The sequence below is a fragment of the Gopherus evgoodei genome, chromosome 4 (assembly GCF_007399415.2).
Source record: "Gopherus evgoodei ecotype Sinaloan lineage chromosome 4, rGopEvg1_v1.p, whole genome shotgun sequence".
In the NCBI taxonomy this organism is placed as follows: Eukaryota; Metazoa; Chordata; order Testudines; family Testudinidae; genus Gopherus; species Gopherus evgoodei.
Genome location: NC_044325.1, coordinates 120,511,451 through 120,531,256, shown reverse-complemented (window position 1 = coordinate 120,531,256; position 19,806 = coordinate 120,511,451). Strand labels below are relative to the sequence as shown.

The 19,806-nt window shown below is 58.1% G+C and overlaps 1 protein-coding gene across 1 annotated transcript in view; it reads left to right on the top strand.

Annotated features, from left to right (window-relative positions):
* Window positions 1-19,262, top strand: part of B4GALNT4 (beta-1,4-N-acetyl-galactosaminyltransferase 4) — a 133,589-nt gene extending 114,327 nt beyond the window's left edge. Inside the window, 11 exon segments of the mRNA XM_030560758.1 lie at window positions 192-335; window positions 2,107-2,216; window positions 3,367-3,467; window positions 4,230-4,312; window positions 8,315-9,629; window positions 10,036-10,343; window positions 11,026-11,179; window positions 12,739-12,811; window positions 12,934-13,087; window positions 16,313-16,439; window positions 17,260-19,262. Of these exon segments, the coding sequence (XP_030416618.1) occupies window positions 192-335; window positions 2,107-2,216; window positions 3,367-3,467; window positions 4,230-4,312; window positions 8,315-9,629; window positions 10,036-10,343; window positions 11,026-11,179; window positions 12,739-12,811; window positions 12,934-13,087; window positions 16,313-16,439; window positions 17,260-17,374 (2,684 nt within the window). The 3' untranslated portion in view covers window positions 17,375-19,262.
* The last annotated feature ends 544 nt before the right edge of the window (window positions 19,263-19,806 follow it).

Below are 19,806 nucleotides of genomic sequence, written 5' to 3'. Positions count from 1 at the left end.
CTAAAGCTGTGGTTAGGGAGGGTCCGTATGGAACATCTCTGGCCCCATCACCCAGGAGTGGACTTGGGATCATTAGGTGCCCTCACCCCCAGAGCATGGCCCGCTGGGCCGGGAGCCCCTGCGCCTGCCTCGCCAGGATGTGAGTCAAGGCCCAGGGTCACTATGGTCTTTCTCCTCGTTCTGCCCTTCAGACGAGTCCTCTCTGAAGATGAACCACGTGGCTCACATCCCCCAGTCCCTCGCCAGCCACACTGGGAGCTACATGTCAGAGGCACAGAGGGACAAGCATGGGGCCGACATGCTCAAACCCGACCCTAGAGATACTTTCTTCCTCAGTAAGTGAGGCAGGGGCTCCCAGGAGAGTCCTTGCTGGTGGAGGAGTGTGAGGAGAGCAGGGCTGGAGGGGTGTAACCATGTTGGTTCTGGTGGGACCCAACTGTGAGTGCCAATTCAGGACAGATTGCTTAAAGCAGGGCAGTTACAGCCCTAGGCTGGGGTTTTTCCACCTCTAGGCAAACCAAACCAGCCAGACAGAGAGGACTTTGGTTTTACCCCATTGGCTAACCACAGGTCACACAAGCAATTCCCTTAGACACTCCAGTTTCCCAGTATCATCCCCAGTGCCACTTGTTATGGGAATAAATGGTTATGAAAACCAGTACCCCAATAAAAGAGAAAAAGGTTTTCTCGATCCCAAAGGACTAAGCCCCAGACCTAGGTCAATATACAGATCAGATCTTACCCATAAATCACACTGTTGCCAATCCTTTAGAATCTAAAATCTAAAGGTTTATTCATAAAAGGAAAAAGATATAGATAAGAGCAAGAATTGATTAAATGGAATCAATTACATACAGTAATGGCAAAGTTCTTGGTTCAGGCTTGTAGCAGTAATAGAATAAACTGCAGGTTCAAATCAAGTCTCTGGAGTACATCCACAGCTGGGATGGGTCATCAGTCCTTTGTCTAGAGCTTCCATTTGTAGTAAAGTCCCTCCAGAGGTAAGAAGCAGGATTGAAGACCAGATGGAAGAGCTGCAGTGCTTTTTATATTCTCTTGCCATGTGGTCTGTCTTTCTTTGTTGCAAAGACAAGCTGTCCATCCCATGGTATGGAAAAACCTCAGAGTTCTGTCCATAGGCATGTCCCTGCATACTTTGCTGAGTTACAAGGCGCATCTGCCTTCTCTCAATGGATCAATTGTATAGCTGATGGTCCTTAATGGGCCATCAAGCAGGCTAAGCAGAGCTGACACCAACTTGTCTGGGGTGTCACCCAGAAGCATAGCATAAGTTTGAAATACAGACAGTATAGAGCCAATAGTCATAACTTCAACTGCAAAAATGATACACATATATAGACAGTATAATCATAACCAGCAAACCATAACCTGGTCTTAGACACCTTATTTGACCCCCTTTATACAAGATTTTGTGCCACCACAGGACTTGGTCACAACCATGTTCTATATGGTCCCACTTCAAGTCATTAACGTGACATGAGGACAGGAATTTAACTCTCTCAGCTGGGAGAGCGTCTGTTAGTCTGTGCAGAGAAGGCAAGGAAATTAAGCTGGATAGGATCAGGTACCCAGGGACCCTCTGCACCCCTCTAGCTCTATGCCCTAGTGAGGAGCCACTCACAGACCTGGGCTGGACAGGGCTGGGCTGGACTATAGGGACTCTCTCTGTGGGATGGGATGGCCTATAGAGGCTGGGCTAGGTGGTCTCCCAGGTTGTGTTGAGCTATAGGGGATAGGATGATCAGTTGCCCAGACTGCGATGGGCTATAAGGGTTAGCCTGGGCTGGGTTGGCCTATAGGATCTAGGCTGGACTGGGCTGGGCAGTTGCCCAGGTTGGGTTGGACTATAGGGAATTGGATGGGATGAGCAGTGGCCCAGGCTGCAATGGGCTATAGGGATTAGTCTGGGCTGGGCTTGGCTGGGCTAGGCTACAGAAGCTGGTTGGTCTATAGGGGACAGTGTGGGCAGGGCAGTTGTCCAGGTTGGGCTGGGCTCTAGAGGGTCATATGGGCTTTCTCTGCATATGGGGGTGGCTGAGGGCCCCCCATGTGACACAGCCTAAGCCCTGACTTCTTCTCGCCCAGCTCCCCAGATCGAGGCATCCCACGTGGAGAATGTGCTGGTGCCCTGCACCTACAGCCCCACCTATGTGGTAAAGGACTTCCCTATTGCCCGCTACCAGGGCCTGCAGTTCGTAAGTGTCCGGCTCAGCCGTGTCTCTGCTCCCCTTCCTGACCTTCACCCTGTGGGGGTCACCAGGAGACGTGGACATAAAACCCATGTGTCTGTGCCCCCAGGATGGGCTGCAGGGTCTGCCCGAGGCAGTGGAAAGCCTCCCATTGGTTCTGGGGCTCTGGACCAGGCCCATGGGCACAGCTCCTCTGGTCTCTGCAGGTTGGCAGAGCTGCAGCACAGGGACTTGTGGGCGTTGGGGGTGCAAGGAGCAGCCCCGGGGTCCTGTTCTATATCCTGCTGGCTCTGCAGTCATTATGCGCTCCCAGTGCTCTACTGAGGTGTGGGAGGCACCTTGCCCCCGGGCACAGGGCTCTCTGCACCAGCGGGGCACTTCATGGGAAGCACCCCTCTCTCGGCTCTCCCACCAACCGGCTGTGACTTGACCCCAGCACCCTTTCCAGCCTGTCTGCCTTCTCCTCACCCACACAGCAGCTGATGGGCTCACCCTACTGCCAAGGCGGCTGGTAGAAAGGGGTCATTGCTGTCTCTTTATCAAATGTGTCGGTGCTTCTAGGGACTGAAAGGAGACAGGCTGGCAGAGGGGTAGGGCTCTCTGACACACACGGGAGGGCACCATCCAATAGGCTCCCTTTATGAAGACCCCTTTATGGCCCTCGAGCCCTGCCCATTAAGTTCCTGTCTCTCACCTGTCTTAGAGATGTCAGACCCCTGGCAGTCCTCTCAATGCACACACCAGCTGGCTCCAAGTGCCTGCTGCACCTCTGAGGCAGTGCCCATCAAAGCCTTGTTCTTGCAGCCTCGGGCACAGGTGGCTACAGTGTCAGGAGCCATGACGCCAACGCTGAAATGGGCCATCTCCTTCCAGTCCCCTCCCCTGCCTCAAGCTGTCTCTAGGGCCCCTCAGAGGAGCTGGCTGAGTGCTGGCCTGGCAGATGCCATGGAGGCGGCTTGGGCTGTGGACTGATGACCATCAGGCTTCTCTGCCAGGAGACGCCACAGTCCAAGGAGCTTGCACGAACGGGCTCATGACTTCAGAGCCTTCACCAGGTGTGCCCACACCTGGACCCCTGGGGGACGCCGGTCGTGGGCGTACCTCGCCATGCCCCAGGTGCAAAAGCTCTCAGTGACTTCTCTGCTCGGCTCCCCAGGTCTACCTCTCGTTCGTGTACCCCAACGACTTCACCCGCCTCACCCACATGGAGACGGAGAACAAGTGCTTCTACAGAGAGTCCCCCCTCTACCTGGAGAAGTGAGTGGGGGGGGCGGGCAGGGAGGTTCAGCGCGGGCCCTATGCTGGCACTGCTGTTATGGGAGCCGAGGACTCTATGGCACAACACAGAGAGCCCCTAGGCATAGGGCTTCTTAGTGCCAGGGCAGGGACAGCCCCAGAGAATCTCTGTCCCCAGCCTAGGTGCTCGCAGGGAGGAACCACACACTGAGCCTGGGCCCTGCTCTGCCGAGGGCCCAGCCAGGGTGCTGAGGGGGCCTGGGCCTGCCCACAGGAAGGGTGGTGGTTGAAAAACGGACCCCGTTTCCTCGGGAACCAGACTGTACCCACCAAGCCCATTCCTCAGGCTCTGCATCCTGTGCCAGGCCCCTTTCCAGACAGCAACCTTCCTTCCCCGTGAGCTGGCTCAGGAAATGCTAGACCAGGGGCAGATGCCCACTTTGCATCAGCCTCTCCAGGAGCAGAGAAGCATGTTTCCTTTACTTTCCAATTCGCAGCAAGAGATTGAGAGGAGAAATGTGGGGCCCACCCAGTGTCAGAGCAGCCCATCACTCTGGGCTCGCAGCAGTGGGTGGGCAGATCAGGCCTACCCCCGGGCCCCAGAGTAGAACAAGTCTGGGGATCTCAGCTCTGGTCCTGCCAGGTGAGAGGATATGGAACTAAAGAGGTGCCCCTGTTTGGATTGGTTTCGTTTGGTTTGCCCTAGGCTGGGCCAGTGTCAGTGCAGCTGTGTGCGCGCATCTCGGCGACGCTGTGCTTTGCTTCTTTCCCCTCCCCCCTCAGGTTTGGCTTCTACAAGTACATGAAGATGGATGAGGAAGAGGAGGATCCTCGCCAGAGAACCTTTCTCTTCCTGAACTCAGACAGTAAGCAGCCCTCGCACACCCAGCCGACGCCTCTTGCTCTGCTGCCCTCCCTCTCTCAGCAGCATTCCACCGTGCTAGTCTGTCCTGCCACCTGCTAGCAGGGATGGTGCTTCATGGCCTGGCACGCCCAGGCTCTGTGTGCCAGCGCTGAGCCCTGCTTGCTGAATTGGGCACCAGATGGGTGGTGGGGAAGAAGTTACTAAGTCAGACAGGGCTGGGGGGCGGGGTGGAAAGGAAGGAGTGAGCCCACTCAGGCGGTCAGTGACCCTGGGGCAAGGCCAGGTGGGAATGGAGACTTCCTGCCTCTCTCCCAGCAATTCTGGATACTGGTGAATGAATCTGTCCTCCTATTTACTGATTGCTGCACCACCGAATCCCCTCGGATTCACGGCTTTGCCTTGCCAGCCTCCAAGTGCAGCTCACCCTGTACACTAGGGCCAGGATTCCCCCTCCCTGCCCTCTCGGGGCTCTTGAACCCGTGCCCCCAACACACCCCTGGCAGGATTCTCCCTCTCTGCCCCCTCGGGGCACTCGGCCCCATGCCCCCCAACACACCCCTGGCAGGATTCCCCCTCCCTGCCCTCTCAGGCTGCTCGGCCCCATGCCCCCAATGCACCTTTGGCGGGATTCCCCCTTCCTGCTCCCTTGGGGCTCTTGGACCTGTGCCCTCCAACACACCCCTGGCAGGATTCCCCCCTCTGCCCTCTCGGGACACTCGGCCTTGTGCCCCCAACACACCCCTGGCAGGATTCCCCCTCCCTGCCCCCTCGGGGCGCTCGGCCCGTGCCCCCAATGAACCCTTGGTGAGATTTGCCCTCCCCGCCCCCTGAGGGCACTCAGACCTGCACCTCTGAGCATGATCACGTTGGCACCTCTGTGACTTTGCGGCTGACTTTCCCAGCATGCTCCTTGAGCTGGCGGTGAACCCCTGTGTGGAGCTGTTTCCATCAGCCCGCTGGAATCATTCAGTACAGCTGGAAAAGGGGGGTTCCTACACATGACTCTGGGTCCCCTCCCCTCGGCTGCACCAAGGGCCTTTAGCTCGGTCTCAGCAGCCTGGCTGGGAGGGCATTGGGTTCCCATCTCATTGTGGGGGAAGTTGCGCTGGCAGCGCCACACTGATCTCCACCCACGAATGCGCACGACCCCTCCTGCACTATGCTGTGTGTTCCCAAGAGCTCTCCCTCATCTCACCCACACGTGCGTCCTCGGCAGCCGGAAGGGAAAATCAGCGCCAGGCCAAAGCTGATTTCTGCTGAGACTTAATTGCCTTAAAACAGCATCAGTCAATTCTTTCCCCTCCAAGTCCCTTCGTGAGTGCAGCGTGTTAATCAGAGTAGCTCAGAGCTTTGCTGCCCCTTTGACGTGCAGCCCTGGCTTCTCCAAAGGAGTTCACGGAAGAATTCCATGGCTAGGAGCAGCATGAATCTTCCTGCCCAGCTTTCAGTGACATCATTTCATGCCAGAGGGCTGTGCCATGGTTAGGATTTATATACCATGGGGTGCCTGAGCCCTCCCACTCACCTCCCTCCTGAGCAGCAATCGACCGGAGGCTCTCCCCAAGGAGGAACTGTTCCTGTTCTGAACGAAGGCAGCATGGTCTGAGAAATGGGCACAGGATTGGATAGGAGGGAGGATGTCATCTGACTCTGCTGCCCATTTGCTGTCTGCCTTTGGGCCAGTCAGTGCACCTTTCGGGCTCAATTTGCCTACCGCAAAATGAAGATGATAATCCGTATCCACGGGGCTAATTTGTTAATGTCTGCAGAGCGTTTCAGGCTATACTAAGTGCTATAAAATGTAAACTCTTTGGATGTGTCCACGTGGCAGCGAGTCTCCAAACCCGAGTCTCCAGACTTTAGCGCGATGTCACTAAAAATAGCAGTGTAGATGTTGAGGCTTGGACTGGAGCCCAGGCTCTGATGCCCAGAGGGAGGAGCGGGTTTCAGAGCCTGAGCTGGGATGTCTACACAGCTGTTTGTAGCATCACCCGGGAGCCCTGCAAGCCCAAGTCTGTAGACCCAGGTTCTGAGACTCGCTGCTGGGGATGGGGGGTTTTTGCTATGTAGACTCCTGGCCTCAAAGGGAGTGTCTCTTTATCGTAGGGCTGAACAGTGCCGAGCACAGTGGGTCCCTGATTTCAACTGCAGTGTCTAGCTGCTACCGTCGTGCAAATCATGAGCATAAGAAAAACCTTGGGGGCTAGTAGCAGCACTGTATTATCAAAGCTGGTCTTACGCCAGGGCTGAATTTGGTCCAGTGTGCTTGTCTTAACTGTGTAACCGCTGGTATAGATCAACACCCAGCACCTGTGAACTGCATCATTTTATCCTTTGCTCTGTGTGTGTTGTGCCTCTGTTACTGTTTGATGCCTTTGTTTGTCTCTCCAACTTGGCAAAAATGGAACCCTGAGGGAACTGTAAACCTCGCTCTTCCCATTTATAGAACGTCACTAATAGACTCATTGACTTTAATGCCAGAAGGGACCATCATGATCATCTAGTCTGACCTCCTGCAGATCGCAGGCCACAAAACCTCACCCACCCACTCCTGCAATAGCCCCTAACCTCTGGCTGAGTTCCAGAAGTCCTCAAATCTTGATTTAAAGATTTCAAGTTACACACAATCCACCATTTACTCTAGTTCAAACCAGCAAGTGACCCATGCCTGAAGCTGCAGAGGAAGGTACAACCCTAGCCCCTATGTCTCTGACAATCTGACCTGATGGAAAATTCCTTCCTGGCCCCAAATATCGCGATCAGTTAGACCTGGAGCGTGTGGGTGAGACCCACCAGCCAGACACCTGGGAAAGAATTCTCTGTAGTAACTCAGAGCCTGCCCCATCTAACCTTTCATGTGTGCCCTTGAAGGGCGTGACGGCTAGTTCATTACTGTGTGGAAACATCTTTCAGATCCTCTGCCGGAAAGACCGAAACACCGTCGCAATTATTTAGTCCAGTAGCAAAATCAAGACTCTCTCCCTTGGTGATGGGGTTGAAACAAGGGAACGGAGCCAACACCTCAGAGTTGCTGCCAGTCAATCCAAGAACCAGAGATTGATACCACTGACAAATGGACACAGTATTAATTGTTATGATTTATTACTTGTCTAATGGGAGGCCCCACCTCCGCTCAGGGTGTGCTGGGTGCTGTCCGTACACCTAGTGAGACAGTCCTTGCCCCAGTGAGCTTACTGTTAGCAGACCAGCCTGACAGACAAGGGTCCAATCCCAGATTCCTGGCCGCTCTGGACATCCCAGTGTCACTTCTCTGGCCAATAAAACATCCCTGAATAATGCTAACAAATGAATAACACCTTGCTCTTCTCTATCTCTGTTCAGCAGGAGATCTCAAAGTGCTTCCTGTTCTGTCATGTCTTCATCTCTGTGCGGCGGGGCAGTGCTATTGTCCCCATTGCGCAGATGGGGAGCGGAGACTAAGTAACATGCCCAAGGTCACACTGAGAGTGTGCTGGAGCAGGGAATTGCATGTGGGCCTCCCAAGCCCAAGGATAGTGACGCAGCCACTGGACTCTCCTTCCTTGCCATCCCAAGAAGGGGCTGGATCCTGAGCTCCTTTGTCAGCTGACTGAAGCCCAGGGATGCAGGGCGTGGTGGGACGTTAGGGCACAGTTCCACCTGTGCAGGTAGCTAGGCAGGCACCCCCTCCCCCGGATCACGTTCTCGCAAGAGCCCCCACAGCAACCTGGATGTTAGATACTGGCTGCCAGGATCGGTGCGTCCCTGCACAGGCTCCACCTGTTAAGACGCAGTAATAATGTGTCTGCTCCGGTAACTGGATGGGGTTTGATGGCCTGTGATGTGCCTGGGCTCAGACTAGAGGGCCTGGTAGTCCCTTTTGGCCTGAAATACTCTGGCTGTGACCCTCTGCTGAGGGTTAGCACACTGCAGTGACCTGAGCTTGGAGAATCCAAGTCCCAGGTGCCTTTTGAATTCAAATGCCTCGGGATCTCGTCTGTTTCGCTGTGTGTTTGCTTTGCAGATTTCCTGGAAGAGGAGGAGGAAGGAGCAGACAGTCCTGAGCCCACGGACCCACCTCCCAACACCAAGGAGAAGAGCCCCAGGGGGCCGAGCCCACCCCTGGGCACTGGAACCAAAGGCAAAGGGCTCCCTCTGGCTGCAAGGGATTACGGGGGCGACGTAGACTACTACACTTTCCGCCACCAGCAACAGCCGGTTCATGTGGAGAGTGCCACACCAGGGCGGCCACGAACCCGGGACGTACACAGCAGGGCCAGCCCCAGCTCCGCAGCCACAGCCAGGGACTCCCAGGGCTATGAGAACACTCCCCCTTTACGAGAGCAGGCCCTGGTTCGGGGGCGCTCCCTCAGCTGGATGCGCAAGGAGCCAGAACAGGCAAACGCCAGGGAGGAAGATGAGCTGGGGCTGCTGGCGCCATCAAGGCGAGGCAGTGTCCTGAGCCACCAACCCCACCTCTCCCTGCCCCTCTTTGGGGGCAAGGCCAAGCCACAGGGCCCAAGCAGGCTCCTGGTGTCCATGGAGGAGAAGGTAGCCAAGGAGGAGACCAAAAAGCCCGAAGAGAAGGTGTATGTGACCCGGCTGCAGCCTGGCAAGCGCAAGGCCCCAGTGCAGGAGGCCAACTTCCCCGGTGTCTTCCTCTACCCTAAGCCACTCAGGAGGGTGCACCTGAACTCAAGGCCCCCCCAGAGGCACTCCGCCCCCTCCACCAAGCTCCGCACTGTCCCCGGCCACAGGGCACCCTGGCTCCCGAGCAACGGCTCCAGGGAGACGGATCCCTCCAAGAGGAAGAGCCCCAGGGCCAGCATCAGGAAGTGGGAGCAGCTGTACAGGCACGAGGACCCCGAGGCTGTGGGCGAGCGGAGGGCACGGCCCAGCATACAGCTGCCACTAGCTGAGGGGCTGTTTGGCAAGGAGGCCCTGGAGGTCCCCACCACCACCCTAGCCAGGACCGCGGCAGTGGCAGCCCTGGATTACAACTCCTCAGAGGCAGCCCTGTCGGCCGGGGTGCGGGTGACGTCCTTCCTTAGGATGTCGGAAGTGATAGCGTCGCAGCAGGAGGCCCTGGGCAAGGCCCAGGAGGAGGAGGAGGAGGTGTCGGACTACAGCTACGAGAACTCAGAGCTGCAGCCGAGCTGGCTGGAGGACTCCATCAACTGGCAGAGGACGTTCAGCGTCAGCTCGGTGGACTTTGAGCTCCTGCGCTCTGACTGGAACGACCTGCGCTGCAACGTCTCGGGCAACCTGCAGCTGAGCGAGAGTGAGGTGGTGGACGTGGTGGCCCAGTACATGGAGAAGCTCAACGAGAAGAATGGGGGGTAGGGAGAGAAATCATGGAGCAAGACCCAGGGCCAGGGGGACCAGCAGGGCTAAGCTCTGTTCAGTCCTGCCCCCACTTGGGCAGGCAAAAGAGCAGGGTGGTCTTCATGGACATCCAGCCCTGGCTACACACACTCTACTCCCCCAACAGATCCTCAGCCTTGCACCTCCTGGGGCGAGGGGGGAATGCAGCCATGAGCTTCCCCATCCTGCTTTCCCACACCACAGAGCCTGCCCTCTGGAGGGTGGGAGTGCTCTCCTGGCCTGGATCACATCCCCTACTGGAAGGGTGGGAGCAGGGCTGCATGTTGTCCTTCAACTAGCCAGGCTGTGGAGAGCAGAGTCCCTGGTGTGGGATGCTGGCCTGGGCCTCGCCTGGGAAGGTAAAAGTGTCCATTCCCCCAGGATCTATACCCTGCTGCGCATCGTCAACGTGGAGAAGCGGCGAGACACGGCGCGAGGGAACCGCTACCTGCTGGAGCTGGAACTGCTGGAGCGGGGCCAGAGGACCGTGCGGCTCTCGGAGTACGTCTACGTCCTGCTGCACCAGGGCAGGCCAGCCGACAGCACTGAGGCCAACCCCGAGGGGCCCACGCCCATGGCCACCGAGCCCCAGCCCAGCCCCTGGAGCCTGCTGTATGGGAAGCCCATCCTGTGCCGACCCCTGCGGCTCAGCTGGAGGCAGGATGTCATGGTGCACTTTGTGGTGCCAGGTGAGAGCGTAGCTGAGACCGCAGTGGGGGAAGGGGCGTTATCTGCACCCTCCTTCCAGGGACCAAAGGTCCCCCCAAGCAGCCACCTGCACCAGGACCTCTGGGGTCATTCAAAGCATTAGATGGAGGGTGGCTGGTGGTCTAGCTCTTCGTCATGGGGATGGGGAGTGGATCCCTGAGGAAGGGAGGAGGGGTCTGGCTCTTAGCCCAGGGGTGAGGAGTGGATCCCTGGGGGGTGGCTGGGGATCTGGCTCTCAGCCCCGGGGTGGGGAGTAGATCCCTGCGAGGTGGCTGGGGATCTGGCTCTCAGCCCCGGGGCTGGTGTGGATCCCTGTGAGGTGGCTGGGGGTCTGGCTCTCAGCCACAGGGTGGGGAGTGGATCCCTGGAGGGTGGCTGGGGGTCTGGCTCTGGGCCCCAGGGCCAGGTGTGGATCCCTGGGGGGTGGCTGGGGGTGTGGCTATCAGCCCAGGGGTGGGGAGTGGATCCCTGGGGGCTGGCTGGGGGTCTGGCTCTCAGCCCAGGGGTGGGGAGTGGATCCCTGGGGGCTGGCTGGGGGTCTGGCTCTCAGCCCCGGGGTGGAGAGTGGATCCCTGGGGGATGGCTGGGGTCTGGCTGTCAGCCCCGGGGCAGGGTATAGATCCCTGGGCAGCACTGACCCTGACAGTGTCTGCTTGTGGGCAGTGAAGAACCAGGCGCGCTGGGTTCAGCAGTTCATCGCGGACATGGCCGGCCTGTACTGGGACACCAAGGATGCCAACTTCAATGTCATCCTGGTGGACTTTGAGAGTGAGGACATGGACGTGGAGAAGGCGCTGCAGGAAGCCCGACTGCCTCGGTAACGGAGCAGGGAGCCCCAGAGCCCTTCCTTGCCGCTGTCCCTCCCCACCAGTGCCAAGCCCAGCACCTTCTCCCTGCCGGACCCCCAGCCCCACAAACAGGAGCCTGGGCCCAAAGTGCACCCTCCACTTTTGGCCTCATCTGTGGCAGACACGCCCAGCAAAGCCCTGCAGCATCTGGGGAAGGGAGTCCCAGGCAGCACGGAGGTGACCTCTCTCCTCCCTCCCAGAGTCCTTGCGCTGCTGGAGGAGCTGAGTGCAGAGCAGCAGCTTTGGTCCTGGTTTCCCTGGCGCTTGTGGAAGCCCAAGCCCCAGACGCTGTGTGTGTAACTGCACCCTGTGGGGCTATCGCCAAATGCCCTCACAATGAGCCCCCTCATTCTACCCAGCCAACTGAGCCTGGACTGGCATCTAGCATCCCCAGCCTGGCTGTGAGCCTGTTTCCTCACACACGCACACATGCACTTTGTGCTGCTGCTATGTGTGTTACGGGGTGGCCAGAGGCCCCACTGAAGATCATGGTCACATTGTTTCAGGTACCATCCTAACAGGCAGTTAGACGCTGTCCCTGCCCCAGCGAATCTGCAGGCTGGTGGCTTGCTGCTGTACTCATCTATAGTGTCACGCCTGACCCTGACCCACTGCCCACCCTTCTCCTGTGCCCTTAGCCCCAAGCATCTTGCACCACAGGACGCATTGCCATCAGCAGACCTGGCACTGCAATCCCCGCAACCCGTCTCTTTTCCTGGAGACAGCGTCCCATGGGTGGAGTGTGCCCCCTGCTGAATGGTATTGGGATGGGCCATGACCATGTTTACTTAAAGGACACGGGAGGGGACACCCCTGAACCTCTCCGAGTGTTGAGGATCTGATTGATCCAGAGGAATCTGCCCTGCAGACATACTGTGCCAGTGCACAGCTGATGCTGCAGCTGATCTCAGAGCCAGGCAGGCTGCAAAGGGGCTAGCGGGCCAGAGGGGCCTTCGAGCTGGGGAGAGGAAGAGAGCCCTGTAGCTGCTAACAGTCTGTGTACAGAACCCCCTGGCTGCCCTGCATGGCTCTCCACACCCCCAGCCCATCTCTGTGCTGTCCCTCTTTGGAAAGCTCCTGCTATGCGAAGCAGAGCCATGTCCCCAGCAGCGGTCAGGCGTGCGAGCCCCTCTGGCCTTGAGTGTAACACAGCGCCCCCCAGTGGGGGATAGCACAGGGTTATAGGGAAGGGGTTAACCTGGGACCTTTCGATCTAAAAGCAAGAGCCTTTGCTGCCTGAGCTAAAGAGCCAGAAGGCTGTAATGGACTCTCAACCGCAGGTAGCCACTCGAGGGGGCAGAGAGTTGTACTGTGTTAACCCATGAAAGGCTTCCTGGAGCTCAGCTGGGTTCCCTTGGCTCAGTGGCCCCTGGTACCCTCCAGACAATTCCTTTCCCGCCTCAGTGTCCCCACCTGGAGACTCCCCATGGTCACTCAGCCCAGCAGTGCCCACTGAGCTCTGCCCCCACAAAGCCCCCAGCTCGGCTCCCCTCTCCCAGCTGCCGCTAACTGTCTGCATTGTTCTCAGGTACCAGTACTTGAAGCGCACAGGGAACTTTGAGCGCTCAGCAGGGCTGCAGGCCGGGGTGGACTCCATCGAGGTGAGAGACGGTGGGAGGGCTCTGGCTCTCAGAGCCGCTGGCCTTGTCCCGTCCTGCCCCCAGGGGCTTGCCGTGGGCTGTGCCGCCTGGTCACAACATCTCTCTGTGCTTGGTTCCCTCAGGACGGGCGCAGCATCGTGTTCCTGTGTGACCTGCACATCCACTTCCCCCTCAACATCCTGGACAGCATCCGCAAGCACTGCGTGGAGGGCAAGCTGGCCTACGCGCCCATCGTCATGAGGCTGGGATGCGGGAGCTCTCCGCGGGACCCCAACGGTAACGCCCCCAGTGCACGGGTGCTCTCGCAGTGGGAAACATGCTGGGCTTTCGAATGCAGGGAGCCAGCGCCCGAGGATGGGAGCCGCTAATGGACTGAGGCAGCTAACCGTGCAGGCAGCGTGGCAGGGCTCCTGATGCAGCCACTCAGCGCTGTGCTGCTGAAACCTATTACATGAGCAACCTGCTGCTACCTAAAATTGTGTTCCAGGTCCAGGCTGGTTGCTTTACGGAGCCGGGCTACACTGGTGTTAGAAACTCAGCATCTTCCCTGCTCCTCCTTAAACCTGCACATCCTTCCCCGCTGCGATTACTGCTGCGCCCCAAGGCTGGGGGCGGGGGGTGAGCAGGAATAATAATGCTGGGTGCTTCTTAAGGGAGGGCGACGGACTGCTCCCGGAGCCTTAACTAAGCCTCATGCAGCCCCTGCAGGGAGGGTGTAGCATCCCCCCTTCCAGTTACAGGGCGAGATCTGCTCAGGGCCTTATAGCAAGGCAGGAATTGAACCCAGGAGTCCTGACTTCTGCTGTAACCCACTCAGCCCCACCCCTCGAACTAGCTCCGACCTCCCCAGCACTGGATTGTGCTGTCGCCCAGTGAATATGGCCGGGCGAGGCTGCAGGTTTGTTCAGATACCACTTTCATCAGTAAGATTTGCTGTCGCTTTTTCCCTTGTCCACTTCATAGCTTAATCCAGCACGTTGTGTTGTGAGAGGCACACAGAGACTGAGCAGCATTGTGACGGGGCACCCTCCGCTCCCATCGTCTTTGCTCTCACCCAGTCCGCTCAGAGACCTTCCCTTCGGAAAGACCATCGTGTCACTTATTTACAGTGCCTCTCCTCACCACCTTCTACGTCCTCACGCAGCTGTACAGTCAGTCTTCCCAGGGGTGGGGGTGGGAAGAGGTCCACCCACACAGAGAGCTCCCTCTATCAGACCCCTGCCCTGCCCTGCCCTGCCTTGCCTTGCCTTGCCTTCCTGGGCAATTTTGTCCAGTCTCCTTGTTAATGGGCTAATTATCTTGTTAGCAGCCAGGTCCCAATCTGATCTGGTAATCAGCAACTCCTCACTCAGGCTGTCCCCAGGAACCTAACTGGCTAAACAGTGACCAGAGTGCTCTGCCAGAACTCTGCCACAAGAACTAATCATCTTTATCTAGCACTGGACCCCTTAGATCTCACTGTGCTCTCCAGTGGAAGGGATCTGGTATCCATTTGACATATGGGGAAACTGAGGCACACAGGGGTGTGGTGATGGGGATCACAGCCATGCCACTTGCTGGCTTTCAGGGTGTAGTTCCAATGTGCTAGCACGTTGCGGTGCTGGTATTATTTATATAGGCCCCGCTTCAGCAAGACTCCAGTGCAGGAGCTTTAAGCGCCCGAATGGTCTCACTGACATCAGTGGCACTATTCATGTGCTTACAGCTGGGCACTTGCGTCAGCCCCGTGCTGATGGCAGGCTGCACTGTGCTTTTATATGGAGCTTGAAGCTGCTCTCAGAACAGAACAATGAATCCCAGTCCCAAAGAGCTCGGAGACAAGAGCCTCTGTTTGACTTCAGACTGTCTGCAAATTGGGCCTATTTAAAGTGTCTCCCATCAGGCACCCCAAGTTACTAGCCCCTTCTGAAATTCCTGTCCTAAATGCAGAAGCAGGCCCAGCCCAGGCACCGGGGGTGGTCAGTGGTGTGCAGAGACTCTCTGATCAAGGTGTTCTTAGCGGCGATCTGGGGGAAGCAGTGGGGGCTGGGCATATGTTGGAGGGGAGCTATTCTGAGCAAAGGGGGTTCCTTGGTGGGAGACATGGAGTGAGCAGAGGAGACAAGGGGGGCAATCCGGAGAGGGGCTGGGGCTGAGCTCGGGGAGCGGAGTGGGGAGAGGGATGGAAGCAGTGCTATGGTGCGCTCTTAAGCTGTGGATGAGAAGCTGTCTTGACCAGACTGCAGTGCGGGGGGATTGAGCAGCCTGCAGGGTGTCTGGCAGCCTATGTGTGCAGGGAGCCTGGCACTGGATCCCAACGTAGGGAGCAGCAGGTCAGTAGGTGGAGCCGCAGAGCAGCGCTGCCCGAGCACAAGCTTCCTTAACCTATTTTGCCACTACGTTCCCAGGGAGCTGCCTGGGGGGCAGAGCTCCTCACCAATAAATATCCCAGCTCCTTGAGGTTCTACTTTTCTCCTTCCCGCATGGTGCTGACCACCCTAGCTGCTCAGGGTGTGGCTGGAGGTGGTTTCCTCCGGAGCCTCCCCTGGAGAGCTAGCTGGAGCAGCACTCTCCCTCCTCTGCCCCCCGCAGCACACCTGCCCTGCACTGCCGGTTTGGTCCCATGCCGTACGTTTGGCTGAGTGTGAGACAGCTCCTTTAAACTCGATCCCTCTGGCTCTCGGCGGCTGCTTTCCTGGGCTGCACGCTCAGGCGAGTGCCTGCACTGTGAGGGCCAGCTGGATGTTTAGTGCATGAACAGCTTAGCCTTTCTCTTCCCACGGCCCATCCAGGTCAGCGTCCTGCCTCTGACAGGGCCCAGCACCTGCCACTTCAGAGGAAGCTGCAGCAGCCCTGGAGTGAGCAGTTAGCTGAATGCTAGTACCCGCGAACTCAGGAGCTCGTGTGTGAGAGTGGAGCCGCAGTCTCACCTTCTGGGGGACCAGTTCGCTCTATGGGGCCGGGATCAGAAGCCTCTCTGTGCTTGTGTGCTGCTGTTGGTTTCCAGCAGAGGGCAGCGTGGCCTCAAACGATGGCAGAGCCCGGAGGGATCTCAGTGCCAGGAGCGGCACCAGGCTTTCTGGCGCCCTAGGCAGAATTCAGGGGGCGGCATTTTGAGCACTCCCCATGGGGCGCGCGGGAGCTTCCAGTTCCGCTCCTGTCGCGCCGCCAAAGAAGGACCCTCTGCCAAAATGCTGCAGGCGACAGCAGCAGCCATTGAGCTGCTCAAGTGCCTGCCGCTGTTTTCCATGGCACGTCGGCAGAAGATCCTTCGGCGGTGCGACAGGAGCAGAACTGGAAGCTCCCGTGCATCCCATGGGGAGCGCACAAAATGCCACCCCCCGAATCCTGGCGCCCTAGGTGACCACCTAGTGTCCCCTAATGGAAGCGCTGGCCCTGCTCAGTGCTACCGCCTGACTGGGCTTTGGAGCAGCCCCGCTCCTTGCCCTGCCCTCCCCTCTTGCACGGAGCCCCCTTCCCCTCTGAGACCTAGCGAGTCACCTCTCTTTCCTCCTTTCTCAGGCTACTGGGAGGTGAACGGGTTCGGCCTCTTTGGGATCTACAAGTCGGACTTTGACCGCGTCGGGGGCATGAACACGGAGGAGTTCCGAGACCGCTGGGGCGGGGAGGACTGGGAGCTACTGGACAGGTATGGCTGGCGGGGCCTCCTGCCCAGCGCCTCTTCCCTGCCAGGGGGGCCTGCATGCTGGCTGGGCATGGAGACTGGCCTAATGCCTTTCAGACACACATGGCTGATTCAGGGGCCTGGCAGAGAAGATGGCGGGGGGGGGTTAACCCCTCTGAGGCCCTGTGACTCTGAGGGGCTTTTTTATGGTACCACACAATCGGGGCAGAGGGGAGGGGAGGGAAGCTGGGCGTGAGCTCTGCTTGCCCTGTCCTGTGACCCAGGTTTCTCATGCCTGGGTATAGAGCTTGGCATGGGCAGCAGTGGGTGCCAGGAGCAGCACGCCCACCAACAGCAAAGACGGGGCTTGTGTGGAGCAAATCTGCTTGAAACATCTCCAGTACTTTTTTTCTTTAAAGTGCAGGGGGGAAATGGATTTGTGCCCTCCCCTTTTTTCCCTCCATGCTGATATATAAATTACCCCGACAGTAGTGGGGAGGGCACAATGGCTGGAGACTTTGGAAAGGCCACGTTAGGGCGCCACTGGCTGTGTGAGAGAACTCCTTGGAGGTCTCAGAGGTGGCCATTGTACTGAGTGGGGAGCGCTGACTATCAAAGAGAGCTTTCCTCCCACACGTTCCTGAGGTGTTTGAGGTCAATGGGTGTTAGCAAACACAGCCCCAAGGCAGCACGCTTGTGACAGTGAACAAAAGCCTCTTCTTCTCTCAGGGAACCAGGTTTTATCTGCCTTTGAGGAACGGGGGAAAAAAAACCCAGAGGCTTTGCTGTGGCTGCACCCTCTTCACCGCGCTCTCCTAAGCTTTGTCTCCCTCTCCTCGCGCAGGGTCCTGCAGAGCGGGCTGGAGGTGGAACGCCTGCGCCTCAGGAACTTTTACCATTACTACCACTCCAAACGCGGCATGTGGAACTCCCGCAGCAAGAAGGCTCCCAAAGACTAGGTCCTGGGCCCTGCTGCCAGCCACGCCCAGGGCTCCTCCGCACACCGGGGCAGGACGAGCCTGTTCAGCAAAGCCAGCTGCCTCGGCTCTGCCACCTCGAGTCTGTGCAGTCGTGGAAGTCGTCTCTGGGCCACTGGCGGTGCCTCTAGACACCGTGCTGGAGCGAGAGGCTGGGGATTTCTCCAGAGCTCTCTAAACAAACCGCAGTTACTTTGAGGGGAGGGGGGAGGTTGTGATTTTTCTTAAGGCTTCTAATTTCTTAGTGAGAAACCAGTTTATTAACTCATTAGCACTGAGGGTCAGGGATTCCGTCAGAGGGAGGGAGCCAACCAGCCCCTCATGCTGCCTCCAGCCCCTCAGGGAGCAGGGTGGTAAAACAAGGCCTGGAGCCAGCCCCTGGAGAGGAGGTGGAGAAGGGGCTTATCAGCCTGGCCGCTGGGTTTCCCTCCTGGGCCTGGTGTCCCAGGACCAGCCCTGCTAAGCAACACTGGGGAGGTGCCCAGGTTCACAGGGTGTCACACTTGCTGTGCCCGTGCCACTGCTGCACCCCTTGTGGGCAGCGTGAGTCGCAGTGAGCTTCCATGCACCCCTCTTTGGTGTGGCCGGGAGAGGCCAAGCTCCCTGTTCCATAGCGGGGCCGGGAGGTGAATACACAGGCCACGTGCTATCCGTGCAGAGGGAGACGGGAACCTTGCTGGGTACTCATTGGATGAACATACTGTGTGGAGATCTGTGCGCAGGGCCTTGCAGCTCGCTGGCCCCATGCCCTGTCACACTCGGAAGGTGAGGAGTGAGCGATGGGATTGGTATGATGCCAGCGCATCGTGCCTCATTGCCCCATTACCTTCAGAGGCGGGTGCTGTGCCCTATGGGCCACAAGCTGTCTGGTCAGGAAATCCCCCAGCCCCAGATCTGCAGTCAAAAACCCGGGAGGTTCCTGAAGCCATTGGTGAGGTGGGGCCGGGCAGAGCGGCTGATTGAGGCTCACTGTGCCTAGCTGCCCAGCAGTTGGGAGCTGTCCCACCCCTGGCTGGAGCCCAGATCCACTCAATGGGCATCTCCTCATGAATTCGGCTGGGAGGGGCGTCCTCAGAGCACTCCTGGGGGCATTGTGGGGGATGCGCTATAAACTCACCTCTGTCCCCTTCTCTTCCCTTCCATCCACATTTGAAGGGCTCTTGTCCCACAGCTCAGCCCTTCTTGAGCAGAGTGAGACGCCGCGGTGCCTGTGGGTGAATCAGACAGTAGCTCAGGCGCAGGGCGGTGCTTCCTGGGCCTGGTAGCATTTGAGGGAGGGAATGGGCTGGTAAATACGGTGTCCCGGAGAGATTCTCTGCCAAGCCATCCCAAAGCCTTCAGCCTCCCTCCCTGCTACTGGCCCCTCTGGGGGGGGAAGGGAGGAGGGCAGTACACGGGGGGCACGGGTGATACTAGCACCACGAGTGGGCAAGGGGGGAGATCTGCTGTGGGCAAAGGAGGTGTGGGGGGGAGGACACAGGGATGAAGCGCAGCCCCGGAGAGGCCGAACACTGCTACTAATGTCTTACGCTGACGTGCCTCCCTCCCCTGTGTGGGGCTGGGGGGAGCAGCCAGCTGCCCAGCAGGCGCACGGTCATGGCAGGGTGGGACTGGCTGCTTGACACCTGCAGGACGCTTGTGTTGTTGACATTCCTGGTGCAGCCCCTAGGGAGGGCTGGTTGGAGCCTGCTCCCCCAGGGGCTGTGATGTCCCCCCTGGGGAGGGCCTGAGGCAGGAATCGGAGCAGGGAGGACGAGCAACGTTTCCAAGCTAATTTCTGTGAAATTATGAGGTAGGAAGCTGTTTTCAGGAGGTTATGTCTGTTTTGTTTTTTATTATTAAAAAATAAAAGGAATGTCTTGGTTGGGATTTCCCTTCTGTCTCTGCTTCCTTCCTTTGCAAACAGATCAGGGGTGGCAGGCGCTCGGCACAGCGTAAAGCCATCAGCTGCTGCTGCACAGCTAGACTATCAACTTCCAGCCACTCTCCCCAGCAAATACCAGCACGGGTAACCTGTGTCATGGGCAGTTAGCAAGGCTTGAAGCCAGGACCTTAAACACCAGCACAGAGCCTCGTGCTACTGGATCTAACAGGAGAAGCCCTGGCACCGGCAGCAGTAGCAGGCAGTTGTCCTCGGCCATGTCACAAGGCGGTACACGATTTACAGCCACGTTGCCGCAAGCCAGAAACCAGAGACAGCCATGGCCCACAGGCCCAGGGATCTCTGTGTGAATTCCCAGGCGCTGGGCGGCCATTGAGAACGTGCTGACCTCTGATGCAGCAGATGGTTAGCACTCCGACACCAGGGGCTGGGCGCATTCCAAACACTGCTAGATTGGATTGGGTGGCTAGAAGGTATTGTTGCTGTTTGTAAGGCTAGACAGAATGTGGTGTTCTCATTTGCATTACAGTAG